This window comes from Phaethon lepturus, unplaced genomic scaffold (assembly GCF_000687285.1).
Source record: "Phaethon lepturus isolate BGI_N335 unplaced genomic scaffold, ASM68728v1 scaffold6323, whole genome shotgun sequence".
In the NCBI taxonomy this organism is placed as follows: domain Eukaryota; kingdom Metazoa; phylum Chordata; class Aves; order Phaethontiformes; family Phaethontidae; genus Phaethon; species Phaethon lepturus.
The window spans coordinates 129,975-154,343 of record NW_010528374.1 but is presented as its reverse complement, the minus strand read 5'-3'; the positions used below and the strand labels follow the sequence as shown (position 1 = coordinate 154,343).

Genomic DNA, 24,369 nt, shown 5'->3' with positions numbered 1-24,369 from the left:
TATGAGATGTTTTTGCCAAGGGTAAATTTAGCAGTGTACAGAGGAGAGTTCAGCCCTTTCTGCTTTTCTCTCTCTATTCTCCATTCCTTCTCTCAACCCTGTTAACAGTATCTAGTATGACGTATGCTGTATGGAGGAGCAGAGAAGCTGTGCAGTGCTTCCATCCTCTGCTATTTCCCTTTCTCGAATCATCGCTGCTGCATCAAGACCTAGTATGTTTACCACACAAAAATTCCTTCTTATTTTCTCGGTAAGCAAAACAGATCAGAAAGCTGTAAAATTAGTGCCTTAAAATGCTCTCTCAAAGATCTATGAGCAAACTAGATGTGATAAAACAGGTAAAGGAGCGTAGTGGAATGCATGACAGCAAGAACAGCCAGCTGCATCAGGGAAATACTCAAGTCCTTGGGCTCCAACAGTATGAAATATCCAAAGCTGTAAAAGAGGAGCAATTCTTACTTTTCTGTAGTAGTCCCAGAAGTTTGAAACATGGTTGGCAGCCATTCCAGTGTATTTATTGCAATCATAACATCACTGATGTTAAAAGAAACATCACTTCAAAGTAAGTATTCACATAAGTTCTTGGATTTATTGTAAAATAGTACATCATGTGCCAAGGTTATTAAATCTGGAAATGTTGCTAATAAAAAATTGTTTTCTTAGGACAGGAGTAGAAAAAATGTTAGATACGTAAGTGTTGCATAACTAGCCCTTGATTAATAAGGAAGGACCCCATTTACAATGTTTCAAGCAGTATGGTTCCTAGTAAATGACAGCAAATAGATGCTAAGTCCTTAAATACTTCTGAGATAAATATTAATATAATTGAGTTTAAAAATCCAAGTGTTGCTTATTCTTTTACCTGTTAGTCTTTGGAAAAAGAAGGGGAAAAAAAGCAAGCTTTTACAGAGTGTTTCCTGACTCAGCAATTGAATGAAAGGAACTATGCTGACATGCTTGGTTCAAGGTAATGGGAGGACTTAGCCCCAGCTAGGGGAGACTATGAACATGCAAAACGGCATAGGAGATGCCTGGCTGTAAATCCTGTGAATTAAATATTACTCTAGAATATGTTAATACAACCTTGTTTGATTCAGGGATGTTGTTTAAAGACAGTAGTATAGTTTAGTTGACTGGAATAGATTACTAGTTGGGGACTGTGAAAACTAAGGCTTTTTTCTTAACTGTGCCCATCACTTGGAGTGTGAACTTGGAGAAATCTCTCAGTGCTGCTTTTCCCCTGCACTTTCAGTTGCCTTTTCAGTACTGATAGGCAGTTAAAATTCCAGCTAATCCCCTGTCTGTCATCAACAGAGAAAGCAGGGCATGTCTCAAGTGTGATGTCAGTAAAGCACTGAGCAGAAAACTGCCTAAAAAGCAGCCCAGAGAAAACAGTGGGCTCAAGGACTTTGGTGGAAAGTAGTCTTCCTGAATACGGCACGCTGTGTTCTCATAGTGAACAGGCGACAAGAGCCTGTGCTTTGCTGGGGTCTCTCAGCACTTTACTCTTATAAATAATAAGGAGGATATATTTTCTTCCTGTGTAGGTTAGCAAATAGAAATGTGCCTCTGCTATCAGCAAGGAAGCTGTAATCGAGAGGCAGACATTTGATGGAATACACATTCAAATGGGAATAAATAAAAGCATAAGGAGGATTTCAAACCCTCTATTTCTGTGCTGGACTTAATCTGAATGTTTAGCTATGGAATTTATTCATGGTATCTGTTTGCAAGCTTGGATTTATGTTTTGAGACCTAAACCCCATCCCACACTCTAGCCTGCATCTGACTGCAACAGTACTAACAGGATAACTTGTAGTAATCTTTGGCATATGCCAGTGTTTTGCCATTTAGTGCCCCTTTTTCAGCGTAAGAGTTTCAAACGTTTACTTTCATGGCGTGGGTTGGATTGCAAATGCTCATCTGAGCATGATACCATTTGAGACAAACTGAAAGGACTACTGTAATGGTAATCCTGTTCACATTATTGTAGCAGAAATGCACAATACAAAGTCTGTTTCTTGGAGGGAGAGGCCTTTTTAAGTTGCCCCCATTCTCCAGTTTGCGCCCCGCACCATGCATGCTTGGGATTAAACAGTGTATTTTTACTGACTCAATTTATTTGTTATTAATAATATATATTTGTTCATTAATTTCAGTATACCTTAACATGAATGTTTTGCTCATGTTTAGGAAACTTACAAAATGAATCACCCATTCCTTAACATGAAAGTCCTCTAGAGAAATTGCTTAACAGTGCGTTACCTCTGCTCAGCAACCTGTAACAGCCCGACTTTCACAACTCTGGGAGTTTGGAACATGCAGCTCTTTGAAGTGCATGGTCCTTTTCCCCTCTTTTTCCTTCCCCCTTCCCTTTTTCTTCCTTTTCGTCAGTCTTTTTTCTTAAGTGCACATAATCTTACCCTTACAAGTGAAACGTTTTCTGTTTTCTTAACATCCACGTTTTAGTCATGTGAAAAATTATTCCCTTTTCCTACATTCACCTGACTTTCTCTAATTTTGGAGCGAAATTTAATCCTGCATTAAGTCAGATTTCAAAAGCTGCTAAACCAGAGCCACTAAATTTGAATTCATGACTTTTGTAGTACTACTTTTCACTCAAAATAATCTTGGAGAGTAAAATTTTCAAAGAAATGTACATGAATGGAACTACTTGTTCCTCACTGAAACTGAGTGGGAATTTCATGTATAAACCCTTCATGTATTTTTGAAAATCTGAGCCTTATAATTTGTGGTTGCATAAAATAAGAAATGACTGCTTCTGTTCAAAATATTTATCCCAGTATTCTAATGGATTAATTTTGAATGGTCTCATCTCATTTACTGCATTTTGTATTCTTTGAATAATAAATGTATGCTATAACAGGAAATTAACAAATTCTTCTTTAAAATACAAGAATGTGATCAGTTTTCCCCTCAATGCTATGCACTGTCAGCAAAAGTTAGAAATTCAGTGCGAAAAGTAATCTTCACTAACTTAAGTGAGGCAAATATAGGTTGTTAAATGTCAATCCAAGAGTGGGGATCGTGTTAATTTAAAGGCAATGGGATCACAGACACTTCCTGAGAGAAGGATATATACAAATGCTTGATTCTAAAGAGAAGATTTAAAATAATGTTCATGTAATACGGTTTTATGTCTATTTTTTCATAATATAGTCAAACTATTGGAAGTGTGAGATTTTTTCTTTTTTTTTTTTTTTAAATCTCATTTTCTTTTGGGGGCCATGTGAGACCAGGATAAGTAGTGGAAATTGGTGGGTGCCTTATCTACCTAAGGATGTTGGATGACAAATTAAAAAGTACCAAGTGTTCAAAAAAATCACCCTAAAATCATTCAGCTGAAGTAACAGAAAAATTAGCAAATCCTATCAGCACATTCCAGTTAGCAAGGAAAGTAGGTTGTAGCTGTCTCTGGGGAGCTGAGAAGAAACCCACATTACTATTTTTAGTTGTGGGTATTTTTTTCTAGGCAAGAATAAAAAAAAAGTAGAGACAAGAAGGTCGCAAAACAGTGGCTAGAAATTTATCATCAGTTTACTCTGTTACCTATGTTTGTTCCCTTAGAAGTATCACAATGCTTGGAGTTCTTCAAAACCCAAGGAATTCCCCAAATCTGAGACCAATCCAGCTGAGCAGTTCTTGGGGGAGGAGAGAAGACATGAAAGCTGTGGGTCATTGTTTCCACAGTTTTCTTAAGTATCCTACTGCTGTGGTATTACAGTTTCTGGGAACAAGGGGCTGCTGCCAACATTTTCTTCTTTACACTCTCATTGTATTAAGCAGAGCAGTTGTTCTCCCCTTGGAACAGGCCCGAGGAAGAGCAGCCATGAGTCTGCAAGAAGAACGTTGCAAAGTTGACAGTCCCTTCTCTACATTCCATTTGCTTATGTACACCCACCTGCAGACACTAGCGTATAACATGGAGACTATATCAGTGATTATAATTGAACTAGTCTTAAAAAAAACTATGTCATATACCATGATTATAATTTCTCGCTCTGGTAAGGTTGTTTATCTTTTTCTTTTTTATTGCTTGAGTGAACCTAATACATTTGCAATTATGTTTTAGAAGAAGTAAGATACTGTGCAACTGGTGGTATTTCACTGCAGAATAACCCCTGAAGGGATTTGTAATCCCCTGGTACTAACATCATCTAATAGTGAGCCAAATTGAATAATAAGCTCAGTGCTATGAACACAGCCTCATATTCAGCCTCATTCTGTTTTAGTTAGCATTGCCTAGTAATTAATTATTATTCCGTATTTATGCTATCAGTGACATCCAGAGGCTGGCCTAAACACGCTCGAGCTGCCTGCAAGCAGCAGAATATATACATACAGATATTTTGTTCTCTCTCTGTAAATGTGTGCTGTAGACTCTCTTAAAAGATTTGTTACTAAGTCTTTGCTGTACCTAAGCATAGCAAGACGGTACATGCCGGACATCAGTCAAAGATGCACAGTGACACGTAGCTTACTAATTATATTAACATTTACAGGGTTTGGAATGTCCTAATTGATTTTGGCCTGAAAGTGCTGTCTGTTAAATTGCTTGTCACCTTTGTTTCGTTCTAGGTCTCATTGAGAATCACATATGCAATTAACTGTAACTGCTATACTGTATATACTGTATGTATTCTAAAGTGCACAATACATTGCTATTTTGTTGGTTGGATCTCAAAATTGAGAGTTAAGTGCTCACAAAAATACAATTAAAAATAAGGGGATCTTTGTGGTGAGGGTTTTTTTTTTTTTTCAGAGTAGAAAAATATGAAGATTTTTTCATGTCCCAAACTTACGGTCCTCCTGTACGTGAAATCTCACTAACTTCAGGGAGAGTAACTTGCACGTAAAGACACAACAGGTAGATCTGCATCACCGACTTGCATGGCACAACGAGAGGAGTTTGATTTGCCGCACACCATTCTGGGTATAGGGTCGAATGTCCCCGTTGTGCTGCTACCGGCAGTGAAGCTTGTGCCCGTTGCCAGCTCAAGGCACAGGTCAGGAGAGCCTAGAGCACTAGCTGCCGGAGGACCCTGCGTCCACATTGCCGAACCCTGGAGTCTAGCTTCAGCCTTGGTTCCACCAGGAGGAAAACAACTTCAAACACACCCATCAGTGGTGTGTCTCACCACTGTGGTGTGGCAAGTGAGCACTGCCAGGCTCCAATTATAAATACAAGGCAAAGCTGCCGCAAAAAGAATCCTTCCCCCTCCTCCAATGCTAAATCACTAAGGTGGGCACATCTTAAGTTATTTAGGAAGATTCTGGCTAAAGATGCTGAAACTAATTGTTATGCTAAGCCAGGGCAATTGTTTTCTGCATATGGAACTGTACAGTAACTCCTGAAAGGAATGTATTTCCTCAACATATTCTAGGTTACAAGGTGGAAGAAGCACAGAGTTGCTCACATAAATTCATCGGCCAGTTTAGCCTGGCAATATTAACTATTTAAACAGCTAAAGCTCCAGAATTAATGTGGACTGTCTAGAAACCTCAATAAAAGAATGAGCTTTGAACAGAAGCAGTCTAGGACAGAAAAAAAAGTGAAGCCCTTCATTCAGATAAAGGACAGGAATCTGCAGAATTTTCCTTGACGGGAATGGAGAGCTACATTGTCTCCTGATATCACCCAGGGTTTGGATGTCAGCGCACAGGTCTGTTTTTCAAGTTTAGACTTTTAGCACCTGGTCTTTTCATTTTGTAGTGGATTGTTCAAGGAACAGCTAATCATAAGTTTCCTTGCTGTCCTTGGGAAAGCAGAAGATACTCTTTAGTTCCTCATACTAAGAAGCTGTCTGTTCTGATTTTTCTGCAGAAAATAATTTCAGGAGATAAGATACAGATCTAGCTAAATTAACTTAATTAAAGAAAATGCAAAACCAGTAGAATGAGAGTGTAGATTTTACTTGCTGCAAGCACAAAATCTCTCCAAGAGTCTGGATATGACAAGTAATGACAATAATTGTACATCTAAAATATTAAAAACATCTTTTAGCACAATGCAGGGTAAAAACAGACTATTTGATCTGAATTTGTTTTACCTACTGCAAGTGGAAAGACAAGCCTAAATATCATGTACTGATTTCCAGCACATTCAAACTATTTTAGAGCTGACTTTTAATCCAGTTATTTTGCTATTCTCCATTCAATTATCAGATTGAAGTTCTTATATAGTATGTAAAATGGTGTTTTGATGATAAAAGATTATAAAAGAAATACTGCAGAGTTTGCTTTACAAGAAAGCCTAGCACGATTGAAATCTGCAGAATTCCAAGTTAAAAGAGGCTATTAACTTTGATAGCAATTGCACGTACAGGTAGTTGTATGTAAGTTATCTTTACCACAAGAAGATGGGTTATATAGTGCATGGGATATGGAAGACTACTACAAATCTTTAGTGTGGGAATCATTTAGGATTGTACATAAATGCCATTGCTTGGATTTTCTGCTCAGATTTTCCAGCATTGTTACATTTATCAAACCCATGTTTCATTTTTTTTTTATTACTGATGTTGATCGTAATTGCTTTTTGTGGTATTTCAGGCTTCCTGGGATCTACTCTGAAAAAAATAAATTATTTTGTTTTACAACCTGAGAATTGATGCTCAGCAGTCCCTTTATGCTGCAGAGTATGGTGACACAGCTTTTCAGTTGTCTGTACCACTTTCTTTCTGCAAAGGTCTGTTTGTTGTGTCAGTTGGTGCTTCTTGTTGGCAATATGCCTACTGTCTCACAGAAAGCAGGTGCATTTTGGAGAGATGACAGCTTTCTCAGAACTCAGTTATTTAATTAACTCATTTATAACTAGATTATTTGAAAAAGCCATACCATCTGTTTAGTGGTCAAAATCTTGCTTGTGTGCTAAGCAGTGCTTATTAAACTCTCTGCCTCCCTTCTATTTAGTTGCATGCAGTTTCACTAGAAGCAACTGGAAAGCTGCTAGACTCAAAATTAGAAGTGAGAAGATCCAGGTTCCGTTTTTAACTTTTCAACTGATTTACCTAATTTCACCTTGAGCAACTGTGCTGCATCTTGCTTTCTGTTGCCTATTTCTAAAAAGAGATTTAAATAACTTCAAGATTTATAGAAGGAGGGAAAAAGCTACTTAGTGATAAACGGTTTAATCGTGATAATTTAACAGCTTTGTTCTACTTGGTAATGTGGATAGAAAAACACTACGAACTATTCATATATCCATTAGGGTTTCTAAACACATTTGTTGCACTGTTTACATTCCATTAACGTTTGTCAGATTCAGATTTACTCTCAATGGTTTTAAACGTGTATGTCCAGACACTCTGAGAGAATACATGCAAAATTTTAATGCTTTCTAGCAGCTTTTATGAATAATCCTTTAATTTTTCAAAAAATAATTTACTCATCCTGTCAGCAATGGTGACGTTACTGATTAGTTAAGTAAGGATAGAAAGCTGTCGTTTACATCTCATAGATATATAGCAGAGATCACTAAGCTGTAAATAAAGACAAAAACTGAAAAAAGATAGCTTGCAAATTTCTCTTACAAAAATATTTTAAATTACATCTTGATCTTAAAAATCTGGATTTGCATTTCTTTTCCCATTTGTATGATATTTGAAATTACTGGAGGAAAATATTTATTTTCAATGGACCCTCTTGTCATCATCCAGGAGAGTGGGAGGCATATTGTTAGTTGATGGACAGTAATGATGAATACATCGTGCATCAGAGAGGTAGTCTGAAACCTTTGACACGAAAGGTGTCAGACAACCCCTTACCTTCATCACTCCTGAGCAGTTGCACTCTGGGGTATACACTAAGCCTGCATCTAGCTGCTGGTAAAAATCAGGGTATCCTACATGCTCAGAGATTTTTGTAATTCTGAGGTCACTGTGATGAGTCATCAACTGATGACTTTTTCATAGCATCATTTAGGTTGGAAAAGACCCTTAAAATCATCAAGTCCAACCATTAACCTAACACTGCCAAGTCCACCACTAAACCATGTCCCTAAGTACCATGTCTTTTAATACCACCAGGGTAGGTGACTCAATACCTGTATGATCAAGGAGGGAAGCTTGCATGTGGCAGTACTTTCTCCCACAACTCATCACAACTCAGTCAAAACAGAGCGAGGTCCCTACAGTAAACTGTGGCTTCAGCCTTAACAGATCTGAGAACAGATCTGAGAGTTGTTGTCCCACTCAGTATCTATTTTACTCATCAGAACTTAGTTATTTTTTTAAAACACCAAAGCCCTAGAGGCAACATCATTTATTAAGCCTATGTCAGTGGTCACTTTCTATGAATTTAATATATACTTCAGAATTTTAGGTTTCTACTCATGATGATATATCTTAGACTTGGGATGTACATGTGTGACTATGTGTATCAGAGGGGAGGAATGGAGCAAGGGAGAAAATGAGAAAGCAAAGGAGAAGCGATTGAACACACAAAACGATGTAAATCGGTATGGAGCTATCTGCCTGAGTCTGCAATGTTTGGAAAATTGAGTGTAGGAACGGTTCCTGTTCATTATCATTGAGGGAAGAATCTTCAGGATGCTTTTAAAATAGTAACGGTTCATTTTTTAATGGCTGAACATTTTTGAAGTAACACAGTTCACAGCGGTTGATACTGGTAAATAGGCTTCAACAGGCAGTCATGGCTATAAATGACTTCTTGTATGAAATGTAAGAGCTTCTGATCCTTTAACTCACCTTAGGGTCTCTGGTGCTCACAAGTGGATGTTTCCTTATTTGTGCAAAAAGGCTCACAGTGTTTTTTAAATATCAAAATAAACCCACATCTTACTTTTCTTAGGTGCAAAATTCACCATGAGGCCCTTTGCAGCTTTTGAAATCTCCAGACAGATGCAAAGCTAATGTATTCAGTTAAGTTGTGCTACCAACCTTAAAACCCTGAAATGCAGAAGCGTTAGTATTTTGACCTTTATGTCAAGATGAATGAAAAGCAAATTAACTTCTGACTCAGCAGGCCTTTCTGAAGGATTTGGTTTGTTAGCAAATGTCTCTGTTTTTACATACAGGTGTCAGGGCAAGAATAAACTATTTTCCATAAAAGCCAAAACATCATAATCTCAATAGTTGTCAGAGTTTCTAGCGCTAATGAACTAGTTATTGGCATTTATATTTTATTATAATCTGATTGTTTCTATAGTACACAGCTATGTCAGCTTTCATTGACAGGAAGGCACAAGAGGAATTGGCAAATTTAGAAGTTAACATAGAGTTATATCCAGCTTTCATCTTTGTCCCTTGTGCCCCACCTGTTTCCTTCTAAAGATTTGTTTTCCCTATGAATCCAACAGATTCTCGGAAACTCCTGACCTTTCACAGTAACTGATTTGTTGAGTGTGCTGCTTTGACCATGTGGTAGGGCCAGGCTCCTCGAGGTATAACTCTGCCCAATTTTACTCAAGGAATTTAAGGACACATTAATACTTTAATCTTCAGCCGTCGCTGACAACAGTTGGCCTCACATCTGTGACTCAGACTGACATCTATATTTCAGAGAGTAGTAATCTCGTGGTTATCTCACTGATTGGATGGTAAACAAATGGTAGTAAATCAGAACAGTGCATTTTATTTTCTTGATTTTTTCTTTTTTAAATCTATTATACCTCAATAAAAGCGCTTAGATCAGCAGCTGTAGAGAATAAAGCCCTGAATTTACCTCTACAGTCAACTAGCTTGCTATTCGGTGAGAAAGCCACATATTTGGACACCTCCTGCACGATGCAGAGTAAGAACACTGACAAGCCTCAGAAAGTTGGGCGTGAAGATCGTTACCATCCTTCTCAATATCAAAACTTCAGTGCATTCATTTCTGTAACCCAGTGCACAGCTTGGGTACGCTCCCTCAGACAACAGGATTAGACTCTACTGCTTTCCTCTCGGTAACAAATATTGGTCAGGATGGGTCCATTAGTCTGGGATGGGTGGGAATGTGTCAGTACTACACAGTGTTTAATATTTGCTTTGTTTGTCATAATTACAGTGTATCAGCTTTCCTCTCCATGAAACCAGAAGAAAAACTCCTCAGTCTTTCCAGTTTCATTTTACATTCACAACTAAGTACAATATGAAATTGTGTAGTTCATAAGAAAACTTCAAAGAGCTGTTGCTACTAGTTCTTTTTACAGATTCCTATTAATATAAAGGAAATATAATTTCTTCTAACAATAAATTCATAGTACACTTGTTCTGACTGTAAATTACTGATTCATTATCTTTCCTAGTAGTAAATATCCTATCCCTGTCAGTAAGACTTCCACCACACCCTAACACATATGAGTGAGGGCAAAAAGCTTCACTTTATGAAGTGGGAACCCTAAGTTCACAAAGAACAACAGATATATAATACATTCACCATGGCTCATTTTCTGAAATACTACTTTATAAAAAAAGTCAAATGTGAGCATTACAGTGCATCTGGCTCTTCATCTGAGAAGGATAAATGCTCTCAAAGCTGTCTCTATTTCCCTGTATGCCAACAGCTCCCTTCTAAAAGAAAAATCAGGCATTTAATCAGTTTAAGATGTTAGTGGTTTGTGATAGTTTACTTTTCAAGAAGAATAATGTGTAACAAGTCCAGTACAATCGGTTAACATGAACCTAACCTACAGTCCTGAAGATAAAACATTTGTTCAAGACTAAAAAAAACATAGTTTCAAAGGGTTTAAGTCACTTCAACTCAACCTATTGCTTTCAGTGCCTGATGTTTGAAAAATTTCAAGAATGAGAAATAAAAGATTAATATGGCTGTCATTATCACTTCAATGCAAAAAAGTTGTTTGGATGGGACCTATGGCATCGTACCCGCAAACATAAATTACCAGCTCTTTCAGCAAGTATGAGCTGGCTGAAGGTTAACACCCCTGATCCTGAAGTCCTAACCAGAGCAGTTTGAGAATATTGTAAACTACCTTTCTGGTCTAGATATTATGTAGGGATAAGAGTGCAGTCATTTAGGGGGAAAATAAATAAAAAGACCAGCCAAACTGAAAAACAGATAAACACCTCATTAGGTTCGTGAAGGTCAAGATAAGTAGTAAATTCCCTCTTTATCCATATCAGTCTGTGCAGGCAACTTTCCTAAGTCCCTTGTGAGGTTTCAACATCTGTGGCAACCTTTTTATGATCTGCCAGTGTACAGAAAGCAAAAGAATTTTGGCTTTTCCTTAAATGTAAAGCAAGGATTGTAAATATTGAACAACTATGATGTGTCAAACTCCCATAATACAGGCTTAGAGTAGTTATTCTGAAAAGGAAGCTAATGAAATAATTGACCTCATTTCCATTCAACGCAATCTGACTTTAAAGAGAAGCTTGCACTTCTGTTCTACATAAATTGCCCAGAAGAGTACTGCTGTCTTCTTGTTTACTACATATTTATTTCCTAAGAAAACAAAATTAAGAAAGTAAGGTTCAAAAACAGATAATTTTTTTAGGTTATTCGAAATTAGAAAGGCTAATGGTTTCCACTGGACTGAAAAAAATTAAAAGGACAAGTAGCCAACTGAGAGATGAAATTCAGTACTTCCAATAGAAAAGAAATTGGAAATTGAAAGAAAAATATGTTATATAGTTTTGTTCTAGAACTATATGAGCGACGCAAGTCCTATTAATCATTATGGCCAGTTCTGGGAAAATACTTTTTCATCATATTACATCATATTCATCACATTATAGATTTATGTATATATATATATTTACATATACATGACTAGATATGAATGTGAAACTTAAATTTTGCTAAAGCTCAAACAGCCTTTAAACCCTTTAGTGGTCTGTCCACATCTCCCATAGTCCTTTAAAGTAATTTAATTCCATAAATTTTCCCACCGAAAGTCATTTAATGAAACATGTGGGTAAGTAGGTTTTCTTGTTTTTCCCCTGGAAAGATTGTGCCCTAAAGGAGATCAAAATTAAAAGGAATTTGTTAATAATTTGCAGAATAATGTTGCTACTTCATTATTACTCTTTATAACATATCTCTGTAACTATTGTTTTGAGCACTTTGGTACAATATTATGGAAAGTTTTATACAAGTGGGAAATGAAGCACCTCTCTGTCATTTCTTTTAGTGCTCTCAAAAGCTTCTTTACTATTTATTGCAGCTTCCTGGGCTTTCAAGGACTATAATGGAATTTAAAGCTTATTGGCATGGTTCAAATAAGCTGTTTTCTCTTCTTCTATAACCTGGTGACTTCCTGCTACTGGCTATATATTGCAGAAATAAATGGCAATTTCTCTTCATTATTATTCATAAGGTCATAACAATCAAGATCAGTGTGAGCTCTGATGGCTTATTCATGAAAATGTTCACAAATCTTTAAAGTTTCGTACTTCTTAACACACACAATTTGTCCAAAAATTTCTACTAGAAATCATGGTTATTCTTTATTCATCCTTCATCATTCATTTCTCTATCAAAACCTTTCTTTCTGCCAGTGACGGAACATACACAGTATTTGCCAAAAGTAACTAGTCACTTTCTACATTTTCTACTTTTAGCTAACAAGCTATAAGCATTTCTCAAATGCCAAATGGCTTTTAAAAAATTTCATATTCGTTCGCTCCAGCTACATTTCCTGTCCTGCAAATGCAGCATGCTAACTGATTCTGCCTGACAGGATGCAATAGAGCCATTCAGGCCATCTCCATGTCATGCTACACATAGCATACTTGACAATCTGGCACGGTGTCTTTAAAACTGGTGCCCTCTCACCTGTTGTTACTACTTATGCATTTTTTCCAGATTATAATATTTTTCACTGGATATTACTAGACCAAATGTATACAGTAATTTTGCATGTTCTATCAGTTGTGCAAAGTATGTATTCAAAGAAAACATGGTAACAACCAAGAAGAACCAAGACTGAGGCATGGGAACCTTGATAAAACTTATTACAGTTGTGTATATGCAGTCGTGATAAATTTTATTTTCTACCATGCTTTCTTTGTATTCATGTTTCTTGTGAAATAGAAGTTTCAGTTTTCACAAAAGAACAACATAATTCTTTGTCAGTAGATACTACTGCAAGATGTCAGAATGAAAAACGCAAGCCCTTGAACATATGACTCCTCTCAACTGTGTCTTTAAGAATCAGTGCTCATTCAGCCAGCTGTCAGATTAGTAAAGACATTTTTTGTCATTTAAACTCTAGCTGACATAAAATATTCTGCTGAGTTGTCAAGGTAATTTGCATTAATGCAGACTAAATGTATTAAGAGGAAATAGATGTGCAAACAGAAACTCTTAGAACAAGTTTAACTTATTGGATTACAGATATTAAGCTTTATCATAGCGACTGATCTGTTTTCTTCAGCAAGTATGCTTTTAAGCATTGTGCTCACATACAATTTTGATTGCAATCAATAAACTATCTCAGTGTGAAGTCACCTTACCTGAATTAAAAAAGAAAATTCTGCTTTCCTAACTTTTATTCTTAATAAGAAAAGCTAAAATCTTTCTGCTGCTACAAAAAGAATATTTTGCTATGTTTTGAGTCCCTTGTTTCCTGCTTATGAATGTCCATGGACAATTTTTTTTTTCTTTTTTTGCTTAAAGTTCTAATTTTGTGATCTTACCAATAAACTATTATGTCAATCTTGTGTCAGTTTTGAATTACGTCACAACAATTGCTGCTGGAAAAATATTCTGAGCAGACAAATCTCTGTTGCTCATGCACTTTTTGTTGTGAGTATTTTGTATGACCATTTAGTAATTCTGATTCCATATTGAAATGGTGCTATGGAATTTATGTACATTTAAAGCAATTGATAATTACCTTGGTGAAGTCTTGGGATTATATTTCATTGATGTAGTTCATTTATGAAACTTAGTTAATTTTAAGCAATACCTGGAAAAACATTACACAAATTTGTAACCCAAGTAAATCAGATTAAGGGAAAGCACACACTGATAAACTGGAATTTGTAACACTAGGAATAAAAATATATACAAGTCACTCAGAGGATTAGAACAGTGTCTTAACCAACACAAGAACTTTCCATACCCTAAGGTCTACCTATAAGATGTAGAACACATAACTTGGGAGGAAAAAAAAAAGTCACTAAAAGCTAGTAACAGCCTCAAATATAGGTAAAACCCATTTACAAATATATTTTTAGATCATGAACAATGGTATTACTATATGAAACCCTGACACTGATCTCACTTAGGCCTGTTTTGTTGATCCACATTCATAAATTTCAGGGGCAGACAGATAAGAGTTGGAATATGTATGTGTAATAAAATTAATATAATCTGATATTCACTCCCTTGATTTTCAGCTGCTTTGCTTTAAAGAATTTCCCAGAAAGTTTCTAAACACAATATTAAGGATAATTAACTCTGTTCAGGAATATTTCAGAGAAGAATATATTAGCTGAGAATTATTCCTTTGTCTCAGGAGGCTTTGCAAAGAGACAGCTTTCATCCTGAACAAGTGCCAGCTATGTTAATTAAGAAAAACTTGCGAAGCACAAATGAAAGTACACTGCAGTATTAAGTTAAAACTGCTTCAGTAAGTACTTCAGGTACTCGATCCAAACAACACTCTCCTCTGGAAAAGTTAGGGTCTTAGACTTCTAGGTTTAAAAAAAAAAAAAAGTTGCTCTTAGGCTCTTACAGTACAATTACTGAGCGGAATTATGGCTAACCCTCCATATATGTATTTGCATGGAAGAAAGACAATTTAAATTTTCAAAAGCACAGCTAGGATTTAAGCTATAGACACTGATGTTTCCATTGTTTTTCAAGAAGTTAGATGTCTAACCACTTCATATTCCTTGAAATCTCCCCATAAGCAACAAGAACTTCATGAAAGGAGGAACATATTTTTATCTGGAAATAACAGCTTGAAATTACCGTTGAATTTGGACTGAATCATATTCACAAAGGTTGACTGATCTGTCCCAATATGTCCTAAAGTTTAATAACACGATTATTCAGATCAAGTTAATTTTTTCTTTTTTCTATTTATCTGCACTGTTAAATCGAATGCCTTTTGAAATCTGTTGGTTTTTAAATCAGAAAAGATTGCATGTATTGGACTAAAAATATCTATATTGCAAGATTTTAAATTGCTAAGATTTATTTCACTTCTTGCTAGCCAAACTTCACCTAGTAGATCAATCTGTGTATTACAATAATGCTGGAATATCTGAATTCTCATTTTAATAAAAGGAGAAGAAAGGAGAAGGAAAAAGCATAGAGAAGAAAGCTTGTTTTATTTCAATAAGAACTTGTTAAAAGAACTCTCACAGTTAGGATTTCTGGTAAAGCTCTTTCAGCTTCAAGTTAAACCAGGTTACAGCCAGTTTGTTGCGAAAGGAGTTCATTTGATAGAACACCAATCACGTTCAGGCAACCAACAACTTGATTACTCAAATAATTATATTATTGATCAGCAGTTCCTTTGCCCAAATGTCCTGTCTATGCCTGGTTGATCAGAAATTCTGGGTTAGTAGTTTTTCATCATATGTTTGTTTTTACTTGCGTCTTTTGGAGTCAGATGAATCCAAATAGTTTCGTTTGTCCTTTTTGACTCAACTCAAATCGCATATCTGGATACGTGCATTGATCTTCATTAGCTATTGATCTCTCCTGTTGTTGGCTAATTTAGCTATTTGATTTTGTATAATATCTAGCAATTCAAATGGTAACTTGAACACAAGAAGGAAGAGAAATTATTTCATTCCTTGTTTCACATATGAACAGACAAAACCACCACTATAATTTCTGTATTTCACATGTCTAATGTTTTTGTAAGTTTTTTCAACATCGGAGTTTTACAGGGTAAGGCACAACCATTTACACCAGAAAAAACCAAGTCACAGGCCTGCAACTCTTTACTGTCAGAATTTGAATGGAATCATGATACATTTACCTTTAGTCTTAAAACCTCCAACACCAAACAAGAAACATGCAATATATATGTATAAATTCAACGCAAACCTAAGTCCTTTTGGAACAACTTATGATCTCATTGAAAGTCAATATAAAAGTTTATGTTCAGTAGATGTCTATTAAAAACCTGGACAACATAAATAGAGGCTTTTGTTTCTTTTTTTTTACTAGATAACCTACAAAGTGCAGTTATATCTTAGAGCTTTATTGATATTTTTGTGTTGTGATCTGAAGAATGTTACCCACTTAGTAACTTATCCCTACCAAAATCAAATTATGTTATTAGCCTTTTTGAGGGTGGTCAAATATTGGACAAAGTTGTCCATAGAGGCTGTGGAGTCTCCATCCTTGGAGAAATTTTGTCTGGGCAGCCTACTGTAGGTGACCTTGCTTGAGCAGAACGTTGAACTAGATGATCTGGAGGGTGCTTTCCCCAGCAATCCTGTGATTCTGCTTAATAGGGTAATATGATGAGAATTTGTATTCCCATCATACAGTTTCTTGACATAAAGAGCGTGATTTTTCTTTTTTGTATAATGTACTTTAAATTTTGAGTAAAAAAATTTAAAAAGATACAGCAATGACTCCATAATCAAACTGAGTCTTTTTGACAAAGCTGTCATAGAACTGATTGTAATAAAATCTGTGACAGCGAAGCCATGCTCATCTTTTCTGTCTATGATAATAACTGATGATGTGATCCATTGGTAGAAAACTCTATTTCACTTGCTATTTCTGCATTGTTTTGAACCTTGTGATTGCTAAGAAAAAATGAACAAATGCACTATTTATGCTGATATCCATAGGCGATTCATAAGAAATTGAGTCAGTAGAGTAAAAGAGATTAAACAATTGTAACCTGGTCAGAAATCGATTAGTACGTCAGAATATCTGTAAGACATGTAACGAGCAAGATATTCAGGGGGCCTATGTGTCTGTGGCCTTTCTGCAAACCACAGCTGAGTACCTGAGTTGTTGTAACTGTATGGAAATAATGGCAGCATCTTCCAAGTCCTCTGACAATGAAGTTACAGTCTTAATAGACAAAAAAATTAGATGAAGCTCCCTAGTTTTGAGAATGTCTAATGTGGGGCTATCCTGAAGCTCTGCCGTCTTATTTTCTATCTATCAAAAGGCCTCCATTACTGGTGTATGAAAGCACATTGCAGAGGATGTGCTTATAAAAATTAACTGTATGTATATGCAATTGCATTGATTGGTTGCTTTAACCCATTTTAAAACTACATGTTTTTAACAAAAAATTTAGACTTACTTTCTATGGAACACGTTACCCATTATCAACACGCTATAATACTGGCCAGGTATTCTGACACGCTGGGATTTGGGAGCTCAGGTCACACACTACAGCCTTTGATCAAGAAGCTATAGTTAATGAAATTTTGACTTGGATTCATATCAACACCTCAAGACACATGGCTAGCATCATGGTTGCACCAGGAAAGAGATCAACGCAGGTACCTGTGGTACAGGGGCCTTCCTTGTGTCCATGAGATTCTTCATTGCAAAGCTCCTATCAGTGCAGAGTAGGTACAGAGAGTAGACATATGTTAGCCACTAATGGAACTTGCCAAATGCTAAAAGTGAGCACAAATGATCATCAAAAACATGGCAAAACGTGCGCACTAAATTTATATGTTGCAATGCTACTGGAAAAAAAACCTGTTCCTTCTTAAATACTCGGCACCATTCCTCACAGCTCCCAAGGTCCATGCCTACCTGTAAACCGCTCAGCCTTGCCTATAGTGCTTGGCTACGCTTTGCTCCACAGTTGTGGTTTAGACTTACATCAGATACTGCTCTGGAAAACACATTGCACCAATTCTGGTGAAAGCAGAGTGAATTGAGAAGCAGCTGGATTTTTGAGGAACACTTTCTTTGCTGCAGATCTCTGATTTTTGAAGGACAAACAGGTAAAGACTTATCCTGCTCTCATTGCAAAGCAGAGGGAATCACTGGCATCAGATGAGTACCGCCACCAGATAGGAATACAGATAAACAGGCTTAGAAAAACAGACATCTGGAAAGATGGAGTAAAAATTATACAGAAAATACAATACGTAATAGTACAAATGGCTAACAGAAAAGCAGCTCGAGGATGCAGCCGAAAATCTCTTCACTTGGGACTGCACTCACCTCAGCTATTCACGCTGGATCTGCCCAGTTGCTGAAAACTGCCAGCCAGGTCTGCAGAATCTGAAAATTACTGTCCAATGAAAGGTAACAGTTTATAGCACTGCCCTTTAGTCCCACTGTCTTTCACAGAAGTAAGACAGATACAAGATTGTCCTTCTTCCACCCACAGAAACAAAAATTTCACACAAAAATGGTTCCTAAGGAGCCAGAAAGAAGTAAAACCAAGATGATGAAAAATAGTCCCTTCTGCAAATTGGCGAGCTACCTGAACTGTTTATTACCCAGCTTCTCTGAAAGTAAGCTGTGAGACAAGGGTTCTCAGCGTTATATTATTGAATGCAGAGGTATGTTATTAAAGCCCTTCAAACTCCCCAAATGAAAAGCAATTCATACAGCTCTCATGTATTTTTTCTCATGATGTCAGTTCTCTAGATGACTATGTCCTCTGCTAAAGTTGTCCTCAAGATAGGGGACTGTTGGTCTACTTTTCAAATTGTTCCTCAGCTTCACACATCCTTGGTATTGGGCAATCTCCAGTTCTCACCTTATAATCTTCTGACTGGTTCTAACAACTCCCAATTTCTCATTTTTTTTCAATGATGGATCATTTACTTGAATCGGTGCTTTGAAAAAGTGAACTTTCTGCAGACCTCTGATGTATTTCTTCCTTCTGCTCTAGGGAATCCAAGACAAATTGTTTTATTCTGAAGGTCTTCTTTCATAACTGCATCCCAGTTCCCCTGCTTTTTAATCAAACAGGGAAGTTGTGCTCTGCCTCCACTGCCAGACTTGTTTACCAGTAAATATTCCAAAAATATCAAGAACAACCATACTGCTTTCTCCCAAATTGCCTTCTATGCATGGAAGGAATTTCTTTAATTAATTTCAGCTCTGAAACTCTTTGCTATAATTCCAAACAGCTGCTGTGCTGTCCCCACTGTTAATGAGCTTTGTCTTCATACGACTGGAAGAAGGACAGAAAGGGCCATGCTGGCTAAAATTGTTTAAAACTGGTTTACAGCATGCAAAATAAACTGGGCAGCTCCTGCGTGAAGCTGGTCATACTGGCACGCCCCCCTCTGCAGAAATTTAATCTGTTTGTCCAGTGAGAATGAGACTCGCAGCAGGGACAAAAGGTATTGACTTTTCCACTTCTCTGAAAACTTTTTTTTCCCTCAAATTCACAGAGGCTGTTGCCTCTGAATTGTTATTCTTAAGTAATTGTCCTAGTAGGAGCGGTACATTTCAACCTCATGCCATCCCTTGAAAATTTATGCTAGCTGTTAGCTAGAGAGATGCAGCCTGCCATTCTGAACCTACACACAGTGCGAAAAGTTGCTTTAATCAGGTTGTGTTTATAATTTGAGGCAGTAAAATAGAATTCTTACTAATTTTCTTTAAGGCATGATGTATTGTGTAATCCACAGAGAAACTAATTTCAAAAACACTGTAACCATAAAAACAGCTGTGCCACTGAGTCATTTTCCCAACGTGCAACTTAAAACAAAGCAAAACAGAGAAAAAGCCTCTCCCAGTTGTAGCTTATTTGTGTTGATATGATTATGGAGTAGGATAATGCTAGGAATGTGGGGAAAAACAACAGAAAAGTCATCTCCATGTTCCTTTTATAATAGAAGTTTAGAAACAGAAAAAGAGCCTTTGGAGTTAAAAAACAGAAAAATCTCCTTTTTGAAGAGATATTGGTATGTGAACTAAATTATGAACAGCAAGACATATTGATAGTCAGAAATCATTTGCGAAGATAAGAATGCGTCTAAGATTAGAAGGGAATTAAAGTAATGAAACAAGACACATCAGTTGAATACCTAAAAAAAAAATCATGCCATATACGTGCATGTGTGCATATATTCATGGTTGTGTAAGTATAATACAGAGGCTGGAAGATAAGACAGTCAGCTCTGTTAAAGGAGGTGGAGGAAACTACTACAAAAAAGGAAAATAGAGAAAAAACAAAATATACTGCAGGCCCTACTCTTTCATCACTTAGAAACCTAAATGAACAGCCCTTTTTGTATTTAGAATGACCCTTCATCACACCCAGATTTTGGAGGGAAAATATAAACCAAGTTCTAAAGCCTTTTTTGGAGGGGTCGTGGGGGAAGAAGAGGACATTTAATGTGTTTCTATTACATGACTGTTGCAGGGACCAGAATTTAATTTTTGTAGATCTGCAATCCAGAGATGTTTACTTCCCATATTGTATGCCCTGGAGATGCAGAGCTCCAGAGAGCACAAAGATGTGACATGCATGTGTTTTTCTTGTTTGCAGATATCTCAATAAGCTTGCTATCCTTAATTGTCACAGCCTGTGGTCTTGCTCTGTTTGGTGTCTCCCTGTTCGTGTCCTGGAAGCTTTGTTGGATCCCTTGGCGAGAGCGTGGTCTGCCGTTTGGGAACAAAGACAACAAACAAGAATCACTGAACTACACAGATACAGAGACCAATGACCATGACTACAGTGAGGATTATCTGGGTCAGCCTACAGCCTATCCGGAGTCCTCCATGAAGATCAGCCACACCTCCCCTGATATTCCATTAGATGCTCAGGTGGGAATAAAGGAGAACTGCGTACACAATGTGCGAATGCATCGTCAGATCACTGAACCAACCTCTTCTGCTCGGTCAGTAACTCCAATTTTGCTCTGATATTAATGAATAGAGATACAGTCAAAAGAGCACAGCTTGATTATCCAGTACACTGATCTATTAAAAATGCATAATTTACTTGCCACATTCTTTTTTAAAAAAATTACACAAAAGTTATTCTTTGAGGTGCACCAACCTCTTAGGTTAAAAGGACAGGATCACAATTCTGCTCTTCTATCAACTACTGTCTCATTTGTGCCACTCCTTCAGAAGCTGGATAACACAGAGCACTGTGTGTCCTTTAAAGCACCGGAACAGCCTAGATTTAGCTTGTAAAGCACATTCATTTGCACTTATCACTGATGCTGAACACTCAGTAATACCTCCTCAAAGATTTTTAAAACAGCCAAAGAAGAAAAGTAGGGCAAGCTAATGAAACACTTGCAAGAGTTAGAAATAAGATTAAAAATCATAGATTTTAGCTAGAATCATGACTGGGGTGGGGGGAAGGTGACTGTACAGGAGTCAGTGATGTCTCCAGGGGAACTGGAGAACCAGTACAGGAGGGAAGAGGAAAGAGGGAGGGTGAGAGTGTGTGCAGGGGCAGGTGATAAAAGGATTGTATTTCACACAGTAGGAAAAAGGATCAGCATGTGAAGAGCCAGTAAATTTCTGAGTCAAAGCAGATACACTTCAGCTGGAGAAGGTACTGCACTAGTGCAATTTCTCTTTGCTAGCCTCCTTTCTGGCCATCTGGGAGAGTGGGTTTAGCCAATACTCTTGCCTGCAGGCACACCTGAACATGGGTAAGATGACAGCAGCGAGCAGCCAGTTCAGTAATTGCCAGTTGTCCAAAACATGTCTCAGAAAGAATTGAGAAGTCCCCAGAACAGCATTAATGCTGTGCCACAAAACCTCTGCATGCCCTTCCCTCTTAGATTAGCATAAGAATGGCCAGCACTCAGTTTGTTGTAGGAATCTATGGGGAGGTCAAAGCCATAATTATGGATACCCAAGCTTGCACCCTGCCACACAAAAGGCTGAATTCCAACTCAGGACTAATAGTCCATAAGTACAGTACAGGGCTGGTGCTGCTCTGTTTTCAAACTGCTGGGGATAAGCATGTCATGAGATTCATTAACAACAGAAGATTCATATCTGACATCTAACACCAAGAGCTCTCATGTGTGTCTCTGATATGTGAAAGTACTGAGTCAGAGACAGGCTTTCTCTGCTACAACAAGGCAGCAAAATTCTGGTGCTTAATCAAATGATGAATGCACAATAACACCACAGCATAATCATCTCACAAGAAGCAGCAGCAATCCCAATCTGTAAAAGAACTTGCTTCAGCATCCTGAGTGCATGGACAGTGTCTTCACTCCTGTAAATCTTTGCAGATCTTTCTTCTGGCAACTGTTCCCAGTCTGGCTCTCTCCACCAGTTCCCAGTAGTGGCTCTCTGTCCACAAGGGCATGACTTGTCCAGGTCCCACCCCTGCCCTATGCCGTTTGCTGATACGTGCTTTGCTCTTTGCCCCCCTCTTTCATTGTCCCATACTTTTGCCCAGGTCTTCTCCAAAAGACAAATTTCACTGAGCAGAAGGGGCCCATCTTGCTCGTACTGCATCCTTTGCTTGTTCCCCTTTGGCTCTGCTGCTTTCTGGCATAACTGGGTAGCCATCTGCGGCTTTCCGGTGTGGCCACAGAGACCAGGCACCTGCCCCTGCTACAATCCTCACTAAGCTGTCTCTCCAGCGCCTTCCTTTTTATTCCTCCCCAGGATATTCTGCACCTCTCACTGCAATGAGGGGCTTAAGAGTTAAATAATAAAAATCTTTTTTTGTGACATGATAATATTTTATCATGGAAATTACTAATGTATACCTGTAAAATTATGTATTTATTATGCAAAAAAAGAAAAAAAATAGTATAGTATCTGAGGCCATTCCTGATTTAAGCATGTGTAAACATATTTACAAGTAGTGAATGAACAATGATAGCGGAGAAACTACTGCTGATTATGTTCAACATAAATAGCTTTGTACTAATCCTGTGCTAGCATTTTCCACATGCTTTTTCTATGTTCAACCACAGCTCATGCTACTCCAATACACTGAATGATTGCTGCATATGAACAGGACAAAAACGTGGAATCCAACTCATGTAAGATGAGGGTTTTACCTAATCCAACTTTCACATCCCACTACCCCAACAGGGTTTGCAAATTTGATTTCTGTTATCATCCCATGAAGTGGAAATTTCAATCACAGTAACTGAGTGACTCCACGTAATAAATTTCACTGGACCAAAGCTAAAAGCACCTTTCTCTCCTCAGAGTAATGAAACTAAAGGAGCTTTTCAGACAAAGTACCGCAGAGCTTATTACATTGGGTATGAGAAAAAAAACAAAGCAATTGTTGGGGTGGTCAACAGACCATTTCAGACCAGAACGGCTCACTTGTAAATAAAGTAGTCGTAGACATCAACAGGTAATTAAAATGCAGAGATGTCAGGAAGCATCCTTCTTTGTCCAGCTTTATCTTAGAACCAGAAATTATCAAGCTCCCCTGGCATAATAGGCCAGATCCTACTGCCATTTACATAACGTAACTCATTTCATAAGTACTAAACCAAATGAATCAGTTGAAAATGGTAACTGATAAGAACAGCTACAATTCTTTTCATATCACATTATATCTGCCAATAAGGCAGATCCTTTGGATTTGCAGTGGCCATGAATTTGCATTTGTTATTTTCTTCAGCCAGGTTTGGAGAGTGCATAGCATTAGCTTGAGATATGGGAACTGAAAATTATATGATATTAGCAGTCTAATGCTGAAGGGGAGCTCTCACAATTGTTGGGTATCGTGCTTTATCACTTCATGCGAGTAAAAATCTGACCCTGGTGTACATTACAAAAACGTGTCAAATGAGGACAGGATCTTTAGTGTGTGTGCACAGATTCTTATCATCCTCAACACATTCTAATTCAATTATTTCATTTTCACTTAAGGCATAATTCAATCCGAAGACAGCTCAACCTCTCCAACCCTGACTTCAACATCCAGCAGGTTCAGAAACAGGAGCAACTGACGGGGATTGGCCGCATTAAGCCAGAGCTATATAAACAAAGATCAGTGGACACAGACGATGGCCGGAGGAGTAATAGCAAGGCATGTGGAAAACTGAACTTTATTTTGAAATATGATTGTGATTTAGAGCAGCTGATAGTAAAGATACACAAGGCCATCAACCTGCCAGCAAAGGACTTCTCTGGAACTTCAGATCCATACGTGAAGATATATCTGCTTCCTGATAGAAAAACAAAACACCAGACTAAAGTGCACAGAAAGACCCTAAATCCAGTATTTGATGAAGTTTTTTTATTTACTGTCCCATACAATGATCTGAACGCAAGGAAACTCCATTTCTCTGTGTATGACTTTGACAGATTCTCCAGGCATGACTTGATTGGCCAAGTGATAGTGGATAATTTTTTAGATTTGGCTGATTTTCCCAGGGAATGTAATATTTGGAAGGATATTGAATATGTCACCAATGTAAGTATTACAATTTTTCTTTTTGAGATTTTTTTTTCTGATATTATCGCCTTAATCTGATTATAACTGAAATTGTCTGGTAAATTTATGAAGGAAAA

The 24,369-nt window shown here is 37.4% G+C and overlaps 1 protein-coding gene across 1 annotated transcript in view; it reads left to right on the top strand.

Moving 5' to 3' along the window:
- The first annotated feature begins 7,705 nt into the window (after positions 1-7,705).
- Positions 7,706-24,369, top strand: part of SYT9 (synaptotagmin IX) — a 49,546-nt gene continuing 32,882 nt past the window's right edge. The window contains exons 1-3 of the mRNA XM_010283659.1: positions 7,706-7,859; positions 20,393-20,744; positions 23,725-24,271. Of these exons, the coding sequence (XP_010281961.1) occupies positions 7,706-7,859; positions 20,393-20,744; positions 23,725-24,271 (1,053 nt within the window). The remainder of the gene's footprint in view (positions 7,860-20,392; positions 20,745-23,724; positions 24,272-24,369) is intronic.